Genomic DNA, 12,537 nt, shown 5'->3' on the forward strand with positions numbered 1-12,537 from the left:
CAACGTGGCTCCAGCTGAGGATGTGAAAGAGCTCCTGAGCCCCCACCTCTGGCTGGGCTGCCCGTGGCTGGCCTGTACCACCTCTTTTCTGGGATGGAGGCTCCCAGGGTGCTGCTCCCCCGCTGCCTGGTCAATACCATCCTTGGGGTCCCTGGTCCCCAGACTCCTCTGAGCCTCCTGCCCAGGCAGCCCCTGGCTTTGTCTCAGTCTGCCCAGCCAAGCCTCTTGAGTGAGGATGGCGGGGAGGGGAACCTAGCTGGCCTGTTTTCAGGTAGCAACGGAGCCAGGACTAAATCCCTGGGCTGGCAAGTCTGTGCCCCCTTCCCTGAGCCTACTCCAGACTTGGTGTGGCCATCTCTGGCATAGTTTTGGAGTCCCCTGAGCCCCCTGTACCCGGGAGGTTTAGATGCCAGAGAGAGCTCCATGACCACACAGAGCTGGGTTCAAGGCCTCTCTTTGGCCTTCTGGAAAAGAGAGAGCCTCTGCACACGTGCTCATGTGGAGAGGGAATGAGATCACTGCAGGCCTGGCCTCTGCAGTGGCCCAGGATGGACAAGTTTCCACTGAGTTGGAGGATTTGGGCTGGAGGCTGTTCCTGATGGGTCCCAGGTGTGGAAGGACAATGGGTCTGACGGCCACATCTGTGCTGACCTCACCGGCTTCCGCAGGGGCCCCACGGGGCTGTTTTACTGGGGAGAGGGTCTTCCCTCCTATCCTCTTCCTCCAGGCCTCCTTCCTGCAACCCTGGGTGGTGGTCAGGCCTTCCGTGCAGGCCTCAGATGTCTCACCCGAGGTGCCGGCAGCTGCCTGCCGGTGCTCTGACTCACTTCCTGCTTCTGGGAGCTGGAAATAGCCTCCCCTGGATGGTGGGGCTGGCTGGGGGCTCTATCCCCACCCTGTGCTCACAGGTGGAGGAGCATCCACCTGCAGTGTCTGGCCCCTGGGTCCCAGTGGTGGACAGGACAGAGGAGGATGCTGCCCTGTGCCATTTGCAGATGTTAATCAAATAATACAGCTGCCGTGCAGAGCACAGGAGGATGTCTGAGCCACCTGGGCAGGCGGGGTACAGCCCTCACCCGTAGGACTCTCGAGCTGAGCCGGATGCATGGGGTGCTCATGGGCGGGGGGAAGGACAGGGGGTCCCAAGTGATGGGGACAGTAATGGTGAAGGCCTGGTGGGAGGCAGTGGGAGTATGACTGGAGTGGGTGGGGCTGCCACAGAGATGGGGACCTGGGCAAAGGGACCCGGCTTTACCCTGAGAGCTTTTGCAGGACTTGAAGTTGGAGGAAAAACAACCAGATTTGCAGATTGAAAATGTCCTACAGGAAAAGTGATTAAAGGAGAGGAAGGGAGGAGGGCAGCAGAGAGAGGAAGTGGGAGGGAAGGTCCAGGCGGGAGGTGACCGCTCAGACGGGTGCAGTAGTCTTGGGGCTAAAGGAGACAGAGTGACTAGGGGACTTGGGGACTTCTGGGCCTTTAGTACTCAGAGTCTAAGTAGGGGTGATGGGAAGGCCAGCTCTGGATAGGTGGGAGGAAGGGACAGGGTGTCCAGGTGCCTCCCGGGTTCTGCCTTGGGCAGCTGGGTGGGGTGGTGGGCTGGGGACATGGAGGATGGGACTGTGGGGGATCTCAGCTTCGGTTTAGGACACTTATTTGAATTTGAGTCTCTGGCCCTGCCACTGCCACTACCTCCCATTAGCACTTTGGGGGACACACATTTGTGTGGGAGGCAGGCCGCAGTTGACAGAACACCATCCACAACTTACAGGCAATGGAGGAAGACACTGACACAGGCTCAGAAGGCCCTAGGAGCTGCCACCCCCGAGGATGCAGGACTTGCTGGTGAAAGGATGCCCTCCTGGGCCAGACCACCCTCATGGCTGTCTCACCTGCCCTTCCTGGGCTCTCCTGCTTCTGCCTCCCCCTCCCACAGCTTCTCTCCCAGCCCAGCACCTTCCTCAGCCCCTACCTCATTGAGGGTGACTGTCAGGATCCTCACAGTGGCCTCAGGAAGCATTAGCTGCTTTGACTCCAAAAGTATGTTTCCACCTGAGACCTCATAATCTTGACTCTGCCATGCACTGGAGGCTGTGCCAGGGTGTTCAGGCTCCCGTGAGCCCCCAAGGTGCAACCTTACCCCAGACTTGCAGATGGGAAGAAAGCTCTGTTCAAGGTACCACTATGCGAAGGGGGCAAAGCTGGATTTGAACCCAGGTCCCTCTGGCTCTACAGCCTCCTACGCTGCATGGGGAACCCTGAAGTGCCTCCTCCTCCCTGCCTGGGACTGTGAGCTAGGGGATGGAGGTGAGCCTGGCATGACTACCCTCTACATCTCACGTCAGCTAAGTCATGTCTTCCCTGGAAAACCTGTATTTTAGAGACACAAATCCTTCCCAGGCCAGTGTGTGGGTGGCCTCCTTCAGGTGACAGGTGGGTGAGTGGTGGGCAGGGATACCACAGGAGGCCAGGGGAGAAGACTGAAGCTGCCCCCCTGTTGGCTGCCCTGGAGGCTACATGGGAGTGGGCACCAGCCCAGATGGTGATGGGAGATGTTCATTCCTCTCTCATTCATTCCTTCATGCATTCATTCACCCTCATGAACCTGCTTAGAGTTTAACCTTCTGCCTAGTGATGGGGGGACATAGGTATGTTCCCAAAAGACCTAGCTCTTCAGATGCCTCCTGGTTAGCAGAGGAGCCAGAGCAACGGAGACAGTGTCACCTGGTTAGAGGAGGAGGAAGCCTAACCCAGCCTGCGAGAACTGAAAAGGCTGCCTGGAAGAGGAGTGGCCAGAGCCAAGTCTTGGAGACACCAGCAGACTTACGCCTGGGATAAGGGAGGAGGGAAGTTCAGGGACCTGGGGGCACTGAATCCCACAGTGCCCTGAGTAGGGCACTTGGGGACTTCTGGGCCTTCAGGATTCAGAGTCTAAGTAGGAGTGGGAAGTCACAGGGGAAGTCACAGGGAAAAGAGGGTGGCTCATCCTAACCACCCAGCTGTGGTTCTTAAAGGCTGCTCTTGAGTAAGGAGGGATGGTGTCACCAAAAAGTCCCTAAAGAACTGGTCCCAACTTCCTCCACAGAGAGGACTCTGGCCAGGGAAATCCAGAGTGAGTGTTTCTCACAGGCTGGGCTGCCCTTGCTTACGGGCTGATTCCCCCCAAGGCCAGAAGCTGGACCACTCAAGGTCAGAGGCTAGACCACCTCAGACCAGAGACTGGATCATCCAGGGTCAGAGGCAGGACAACCCAAGGTCAGGCTGAGCCCTCCAAAGCAGAGACCAGGCTCTTGAGGTTGACCATAAGTATGGGTGTTTCATGAGGAAGCCCTCATTCAGCCACAGGGCAGCAGGACCAGTCAGTGGCCTTGACAAAAAAGGTCCCGAAAGCCTCCAAGGCCCGGATACCCAGTGTGAACCACAGACCCTGGGCCCCGAGAGGCACTGGCTCCCAGCCACAGCCCTTGTGCCAGTCCACTCCCATCAGCCTGCTGCCTGTGCAGACCTGGCTTGTACAGCCACCTCCATCACATACCAGGATCCCCATCTGTGTGTAGGTGACCCCAATGTGCACCCTCCACACACAAACACACATTACACCCCTCCTCACATGCACAGCCCCCCATCATCTTTGCACTGACCACCCCCTCATGAGCACATTCCCACACACAATGGGGTACCCCTGAGACAGGGGCTCTCACAGGCTGGTGCAGGCTGTGCAAGCAGCTCACTACCAGGGCGGGTCCCCCAATGACTCTCTCGATAACTGGGAGCTGGGCCAGTGGGCTGTGGCCCCTGCCCTCCCTGGACAGCTCTGAGAAGGCTCTTCCCCCTTTAGAGCCATCAGCCTGGGTGGGAGCTCCTGCTTCTTCGACTGTGCACAGGATAAACAGTCCCTGTGGTGGGTTGCAGAGGGGAGCCTGCACCCAGTGACTGTGGAGCCCCTATGCCCAGAGGCCGGGCTGGTGGCTGACACTCCTCAAAGTTAACACCCCATACAAGTCCTGGATCCTCTGCCAGCTTGCTGCTGGCCTCCCATCCTCCTCTGCTCCCCAACATGAACCTCTGTCCTCCAGGGCTCCCTGCTGAGGCCCACCTCCAGGGCTCTGCCCTTGCTGTGCTCTGCCAGGAAGCCTCTCTTCACCCTCCTGACTCCGCTGCATCCTGCAGATCTCACCCCAGGGCCCCAAGGAAGATGGACTGGAGTACCCCTGGGAGAAACTCTTGCAGAACCAGGTGGTATGGCTCCTTTGTAAGACAGAGCCAGCCCCGCTCTGTCCATCCTGAGGACAGGGCAGGGAGGCACTGGGAAGTCAGAGCTGGGGAAGAGTGGGAGCGGGACCGCCTCCCCCATCAATGATTGGAAGAAAAAAATGTCACTGACTATTTGCCCTGAGTCAGGTGCTGGCCAAATGTCCTACAGGGATTACCTCATTTCATCCCCACAGCCTGCAGAGGCAGTGGCTGTCATACCCATTACACAGGTGTGGGAATGGAGGCCTGGAGTGGGAAATGGACTCACCTGTTATACAGGCAGCATGAGGCTGGGATCTAAACCCAGATCCGAGACCACAGGCTGACAACTCCACAGCCTTGACTGGAGTCCCACCTGCCCCTCACTGGGCCCCACCCCTGGAGAACAGGGAGCAATCAGACCTCAGTGAAAATCCCAGCTCCACCTTGATTATCGCAGTGGCCCCAGGCAAGTCACTTCCTCTGGTGCCTCAGTCCCCTCCTCTGTAAATGGGCCTCACAGTCCCTCCCTTGTGAAGACAACCTTCATGTTGGATTGTCAGTGACGTTGTGCACGCCCATAAGCCTGCCCCGCATGCTCCTGCTGGCCTGGCTGTCCAATCCACCCCTGTGTATGCCCTCGGCTCTCCTGCCACGGGGTGTGGTCAATGCTGTGTCCCTAAGGCAAACAGTAGGTGCTCACTCAACATCCAGCGGATTGGTCGTAGACAGACACTGGTTCAAATCCAGAACCAGCGCCTCATCTCCTGAGCCGCAATTTATGCACCTATCAAATGGGGTCAGCAGCACAGCTGTTTGATGACTTTTGTAAGGACTGCTTGGAAAACATTTAGCTCACAGAAGCTGCTCAACCCGCAGGATGCCCAGTCCTCATCAGCCCTGGGCTTTCTCTTCTCCTTGTGGCTCCTGTCACTGAGCATTCGGTCATGAAGCACCTACTGTCTGCACAGGGAGTGCCCGCCTCCCAGCCCACTCAAGCGGCTGTCGCCTGGAGATGGCAGCCCGGGAATGTGGGTGGGGGCCCCCGAGGCGGCCCTGCCCCTCTGCAGCTTCTGCTGGACAGAGGCTTCAGTGTGGAGCTGCCCGGGTCCTTTCACAGGCCCAGACCAATGACTGGACGTCTGAGAATGCTGCCCATTATCCAGCTCACAGAACACAAAGGGGCCACGTGGGGGCTCGGCAGGCCAGGCGCCCCCAATAAGCACACGGGGCTCTGGGTCCCCACCCCAGCCTGTGAGTCCCCTGAGCACAGAGGGCAAGGATGTGCCCAGAGTCGGGAGAGGGCATCATTCACACACAGGAATGAGAATCATTTCCTCCAGCCCCACGGGAACACCAAGATGAGGGGAACCACCCTGGGGGGCTGGGCTCACTGGCCAGGGCAGGCCACCACTCCTGGGCCCGGAAACCAGATCTTGAAGGTTGTCTCCTCCTCCAAAAGAGGCAGAGAGGGAGCACTCCAGGGGCCAGGAGGGGCCCCTAGAACTCAAAGATGGCAAAGCCCCAACGTTTCTGCGTGGCATCCACAGTGGAGAAGCCACAGCACTGCTGTCTGGGAACATGGGCAAGATGGGTGCTGTCTCCTGTCGGTGCCGTCACTGGAGGGTCAGCCGGCCCCTCCCAAGCCACACTCATGGGAAATGATGGCAGACAGGAGATGCAGTGTGGAAGGGCAACAGGGCAGGGCTCACTTTGCCACCTGTTTGCTGTGTGACCTCGGGCAGGCCTATAGGTCTCTCTGAGCCTTGGCATCCATGCTCAGGAGAAGAGGGGAAGGAATGATCACACAAGCCCAAGAGACCCTTGGGTGGGTGATTAAAGGAGGCGATCTCCCTGATAATCATCATGTGGGTGGAGGGAGCCCTCCTGAGGGGTTCAGAGGACAGGCTGGAGGAGCCCACATAGGAGCCGAGGGAGGACCCCAGGCTCAGGGCGGGAAGTCAGCGGACTTCACACTTCATGATGACGTATGTGTGCCCTATCCTCACAGCAGCCCACGGGGGTGGGTCATGCTCCCTTTCCAGATATGGCAACTGAGGCCCAAGGAGCAATGGCACCACCATGGTCACGCAGATGGTTAGGGTCAGGCCTCTCAGCTCCAAGCAAGAAGTGCAGGGATGCAGCGGCTGAGAACAGGTCCTGGACGCCCAGGAGCTGTGCAGCTGCAGGCCAGCAGTGGCACCACTCTGACCTTCAGTGTTCCCATCTGTAGAAGGGAGCTAAGACCCTCCCTCTCATGGTTGCTCCCACGGGAAAATGAGATGGTTCCAGCTCCAGAGAAGCAGCAGTGAAGGCTCCTAGCACCACCCAGGCCTATGGCTTGGGTTGTTGAGCCATCCTGAAGACTCTGTTTCCAGCACCTTCCTGTGGATGAGGCGGTGTTCTGAAGCCTTAACCTTGCAGGGGCGTTTCCTGCCAGGAAAACATTCTCAGAGGCCAGGCCCAAGGGACGGGAGGGCAGGAGCCCCCCTTCCTCCCAGCGCAGCCCTGGCCCCACTGTTATTTTTTCCAATTGAAGAAGAAAAACATTTCCTCCATCTCCTCACAGGTCTGCCCCGGGCAGTCAGAGACGAGAATGCACAGGACAGGGTGGGGAGCCCACCCAGTGGAGTGGAAGGCCCAGGCTGGCCTTCTCCTTGCCAGCCTAGCCACTGCCCACTGTGCCCCAGGAAAGACTGCCCTGTCCTGGCCACCACATCCTCGTCCTCAAAGGCACTGGATGCTTCCCAAATTCCAGGCATTTTGGTGGCACCTGGATTATCACCTATTTGTCTCTAAATTAACTCACTTTTAAAGGACTTCAATAAATGCATTTATCAAGGAAGCTTTACATCATTACTGTACATGGAAAACCAGGAGCACTTGCCAAAACCAGACTGTAATGGCAAAGACAAAGAAAACAAAGCGCTATCAGTAAATTCTGGCATGCTGATGTCAAACAGCCCTGAGTTTGAGACCTTCTCTCTATTAAAAAGGGACAGTGACAAATGTTATAGTCATTAAAGACACATTAGCCTCAAACCAAGACCTTTTCCTTGATATAATCAGACTTCAACAAAAACTGAAAAAGGCCCAAATTGCAGTGTGAACAACAATCCAGGGCTGGTTATTCTGGGTTATTTCATTCCAAGTGAGTTATTGCTGGGTCCCACCTAATCCCCACTCCTGAGTACCCCTCATCTCCCCTTGGTTCCCTCCAAAATCCCCTCTGGAAGGACACCTCATGGCATCTTAGCAAGGCCCGGGAAGGTGTGGTGTGTTCCTTCCTTCCTTCATTCAGCCAGTAGTTGTCAGCACCTCCTCTGTCCAGCCAGGGGTACAGGGGCTGCCACCATGAGCTATCCTAGCCTGAGGATGCTTCCAGCTAATGGGTAGAGGGGAGAAATCATAAGACGTGGAGGCAGATCTGGGTTTGAAGTTTCCCCATCTGTGAAATGGGTTTGCTGACCCCAGCCTACTCAGCTGGCTGTAAGGTTGGTGTAAAATCTGGTAGGGCAGTGCTGGGCACAGGACTCACTCTCACCCTCTGGTGGCTCCGCTAGTCACACTGGGGCTCAGGACAGGAGGTGGAGCCCTGGTCTTCTGTTGCAATCCCCCCATCCTACTCCCGGCTCTTGCATGGGCTTTAGGGGCCATGGTTCACTGACACAAGGGAGGGAGAAACTGGTGTTTGCCAAGAGTCTGTGTTGTGCTTGGCGCCTGTTATGTTATATTCTCCAAGTCTCACGCTGTCCCAGGGGCAAGTGTCCTGCTATAATTGTCCTCATTTTATAGTTGAGGAAACTGAGGCTCAGAGAGGGCAAGTGCCTCGCACAAGACCACACATCACTTGTCACCTCCAGTTGATGCAAGGATACTCAGACCCGAATACACCTCACCTAGGCAGCTCCTAAACCCCACTGCTCAGCTTGGCGGGGAGCTTGTGGCCCAAGTGCCCAGGATCATCACCACAGGCGGGTCTAAGACGACACCTAGTATTATCCTCAAGGCTCAGTGTGGGGAGCTGCAGGGTGCGGCAGGAGGAGCCAGTTGAGCCAGAGACAGGAAGAGAGGAGGGGCTGGAGAGGGAGCCGGAGGTGGTGAGGGATAGGGAGGGAGACAGAGAGAGACAGAGACAGAGACACACTTAGAGACAGACAGAGAGTGGAATGGGGAGGAGCAAGAGACTGAGAAGGAGAGACAAAGAGAGTGAGCGGGAGGAGCAAGACAGACAGGAACAGAGATGGGTGGGGGCAGGAGAGAGAGATAAGGCAGAGAGACCAGCGGATGGACAGGGGCGGGGCACAGAGGTTGTGAGCGGGGAGGAGGGGCGTGGAGGCGGGGCATAGAGGCAGGCCCCATGCACCCCTGGCTAGGCTCTGCAGTTGGCTCCCACGGATAGCACGGTGTGTGCCCTCTCCACTCAGAGAGGGAGGCAGGGACACAGTCCCACGGGCAGTCCCACGAGTGGCTCTTGGCGGGTGGATGGGCCTGCTAGGGGGCCTCCAATTTCCTGCAGCTCAGCACTCCTGGCCATCAAAGCAGTGGCCAGACTGGGGGTGAGGGGTCTGGAACAAGGCAGGCAGGATGGCAGGAAGGCGAGGGTGTTGAGGGAAGTGGAAGGCGGCTGCAGGCCCAGCCTTTCCTGCTTGCCCCATGGCGCACAGACACCCCTGCCCTTCCTTCCTGGTTGGGTGGGAAAGAGGAAAATGAGGCCCACTACTCTCAGAGTGACGCCCGCAGGGAACCCTGTGTGTGGCAGCTGTAGGTCTGACGGGAGGCCCCATTCTGAGAGGTTGGAGCCGACGGGCTTTTGCTTTCAAACTCTGATGCTCTGCTCCTCACGAGCTGTGCATCTTGGGCCAGTCCCTTCCCCTCAGCCTTGGTTTCCATATCCGGAAGATGGGTTACCCATAGCGCCAGCCTCAGGGGGATCTGCGAGGAAAAAGAGAGCCCGTACATGGCAAGTTCTTGGCACAGTGTCTGGCACTGGCTAGCCCTGTGAGCACTCCCGTGAGGTAGCCGTGGCGCACGGTCCTCACAGGGCTGCGACCTTGGAGCCTTGGCTGCCTGCCCCTGACGTCAGTGCCCACCTGCTGCTTCTGCGGTCAAGAACCCTGCCCAGGGCCGCCTTGTGTGGGGCTAATCTTCCAAGAAGCCTGTGAGAATGTTGGGGAAAGTGCCCTGTAGGGGTGCCAGGGGTGGGGGCGCAGCAGCCCACCACACTGGAGGTGTAGCTGAGTCTCCACGGGAGGCAACTGCAGGCTCCACGACCAAGGCCTTGCTCTGGCTGGCGGCCGCGGGGCACTTGCCGGAACTATTTCCTCTCTCCATGATTTCCTCATTTATGTCTGACCCCTGAGCACTGGTCCCTCTGGCTTTGCCACTTGTATGTCCCTTTTAGGGGGATGGGGTCTGGGGGCCCCGACTGGCTGGCCCTGGGGGTGCGAAGGCCCGGACAGTGCCTGAGAAAGGGGTGGAGGGAGGCTGAGTGTGGAGGGGAGACTCAGGGGTCAGGAAGGCAGAGGGAGAAGGGATGGGCGCTCAGAGGGACCGGGAGAGGGACGGAGCGACCGAGGGGGAGGTCGAAGGAGCCGCGGAGAGAGGGAGCGAGCGTCAGGGACGGAAAAACGGAGCAGGAGAGAGGAGACTGGAAAGGGCCGGGGGCGGGGCTGCCGGGGACCGGAGAGTGAAGCGGAGTCGGAAGGAGAAGGCGAAGCAGAGGCAAAACCGGGAGAAGCGCCGCACGCGCGGAGTTTGGGGTGGGGGCTGATACAGAGAGACGCAGAGACTGAGAGAACAGAGAGCGAGAGAGACGGGGTGCGAGAGGGGGCGGAAAAGAGAAAACAAGCGCGAGCGAGGCAAGCCAAGTGGGAGGAAAGAGCGAGGAGACCGAGCGGCGGCGGCGGTGGGGGCGGCGGCTGTGGGGAGGGACCCCGGGTCAGCGGGCGCGTCCCGGAGGACGCGGGCAGCAGGACCCGCGAACGGCGGGGCGGGGCCCGGGGCGGGGAGTGAGGGCGTGTCCGCAGCGGAGCCGCCTTCGCCCCGCCCCGCCCTCGGGCTGGGCTGCAAGGCTGAGCCGGGGCCGGGCGCCGGGGCCGGGGGCGGCTGGCGCGGGCAGGAAGCGCCTCGCGGCCCGGGCCCGCCCCCCGCCTCCCTTCGCCTCCGGGCTCCGGGTTCCCGGCCGCGCCGCGCCCCATGCACTCGCCGCGCCGCGCAGCCCGCGCACGCCCGGATGGCTTCTCGCGCCGCGGGCGGCGCACCCCTTAGCGCCCGGGCCGCCGCCGCCAGCCCTCAGCCGTTCCCGACGCCGCGGCGGTGCTCCGTACCGCTGCTGCTGCTGCTGCTGCTCCTGGGGGCGGCGCGGGCCGGCGCCCTGGAGATACAGCGCCGGTTTCCCTCGCCTACGCCCACCAACAACTTCGCCCTGGACGGCGCGGCGGGGACGGTGTACCTGGCGGCGGTCAATCGCCTCTATCAGCTGTCGGGCGCCAACCTGAGCCTGGAGGCCGAGGCGGCCTTGGGCCCGGTGTCCGACAGCCCGCTGTGTTACGCCCCGCAGCTGCCGCACGCCTCGTGCCCGCACCCGCGGCGCCTCACAGACAACTACAACAAAATCCTGCAGTTGGACCCCGGCCAGGACCTGGTGATCGTGTGCGGGTCCATCTACCAGGGTTTCTGCCAGCTGCGGCGCCGGGGCAACATCTCAGCTGTGGCCGTGCGCTTCCCGCCCGCCCCGCCGTCGGCCGAGCCCATCACGGTGTTCCCCAGCATGCTGAACGTGGCGGCCAACCACCCGAACGCGTCCACCGTGGGGCTGGTGCTGCCGCCCGCCGTGGGCGCGGGAACCAGTCGCCTGCTCGTGGGCGCCACGTACACTGGCTACGGCAGCGCCTTTTTCCCGCACAACGGCAGCCTGGAGGACCACCGCTTTGAGAACACGCCCGAGATTGCCATCCGCTCCTTGGACGTGGGCGGCGACCTGGCCAAGCTCTTCTCCTTCAACCTCAACCCCTCCGACGACAACATCCTCAAGATCAAGCAGGGCGCCAAGGAGCAGCACAAGCTGAGCTTCGTGAGCGCCTTCGTTCACCCGCCCGACCCGCCGCCGGGTGCTCAGTCCTACGCGTACCTGGCGCTCAACAGCGAGGCGCGCTCTGGCATCAAGGAGACTCAGGCGCGAAGCCTGCTGGCGCGCATCTGCCTGCCCGGCGGCGCCAGCAGTGACTTCAAGAAGCTCACCGAATCCTACGTCCAGGTGGGTTTGCAGTGCGCGGGCGGTGCGGGCCGCGGTGACCTCTACAGCCGCTTGGTGTCGGTCTTCCCCTCCGGGGAGCTACTCTTCGCTGTCTTCGAGCGGCCCCAGGGGTCCTCCGCTGTCCGCGCGGCTCCGGCCGCACTCTGCGCCTTCCGCTTCGAGGATATGCGAGCCGCAGTCCGCGACGCGCGCAACGCCTGCTTCGTGGAGCCGAAGTCTGACGTGGTGGAGGTGCTCAACAACGTGGTGCAGGGCAGCGGGCCGGACTGCGAGCGGAAGCTCAACATCCAGGTACAACAGGGCGGTGGCGGTGGTGGGGGCGCAGGCGGGAACCAGGCGAGTCGTGCACTGAGCGGGTCACAGGTGGAAGCGCACAGATATCCAGATGTAAGTGGAACCCAGGTGTGCACGCAAGAATACAGGTGTCCCCCGAGGCGTACTGCTGGCGCCTGTATGGCCCAGGTGGGCACGTGCAGAGACTCAAGTGACTGCCAGCTTATGGACCCGCATACCTAGGCGTACTGGGAGGGGTCCAAGTTGCCAAAGGTACCCTGGTGCGAATAAAGCCCAGGTGTGCACGTGGGGGTCACAGGTGCATGCTGAGGGCACAGTAAGTGACTGCATGCCTAACCAAAGGTGTGCCCTGCGGCCACTGCGTGAGCCTGTCAGAGCTAACGTTGTACGTTAGCGATATGTGCATGGGTGTGGCAGGTGTGCAAGGAGGCACACGGATGTATACCAGGGCCCTGCAGATGTGTGTGGGGGCAATGGGTGTGTGCATGGACTTGTGTGCCAGCAAGCTGGGGCCTGAAGATGCATAGGGCAGACAGATGTACTGCAGGGACACTGGTACAACAGGGCAGGGCTAGGTGTGCAGGGGAGGGCATGTGTGGCAGGGGACGCAGGTATTTGGTAATGACTCGGTACTCGAGGCTGCATGGTTGGCAAACAGGTGTGTGCCTGAGGTAAACTTTCATGTACCTATTGTGCAGATATTTCCTGAGCACCTAGTATGTGCCAGGGGTCTGGGGTAATCAATAGCACTTGT

General features: G+C 60.1%; 1 protein-coding gene across 3 annotated transcripts in view; it reads left to right on the plus strand.

Moving 5' to 3' along the window:
* Nucleotides 1–10,322: 10,322 nt before the first annotated feature.
* Nucleotides 10,323–12,537, plus strand: part of LOC100409974 (plexin-D1) — a 51,257-nt gene continuing 49,042 nt past the window's right edge. For all 3 annotated transcript variants that reach the window (XM_035273792.3, XM_035273793.3, XM_035273794.3), the window contains exon 1: nt 10,323–11,780. In XM_035273792.3, coding sequence (XP_035129683.3) covers nt 10,467–11,780 — 1,314 coding nt within the window. In that variant the 5' untranslated portion in view covers nt 10,323–10,466. The remainder of the gene's footprint in view (nt 11,781–12,537) is intronic.

Source organism: Callithrix jacchus, chromosome 15 (assembly GCF_049354715.1).
Source record: "Callithrix jacchus isolate 240 chromosome 15, calJac240_pri, whole genome shotgun sequence".
Taxonomy (NCBI): Eukaryota; Metazoa; Chordata; class Mammalia; order Primates; family Cebidae; genus Callithrix; species Callithrix jacchus.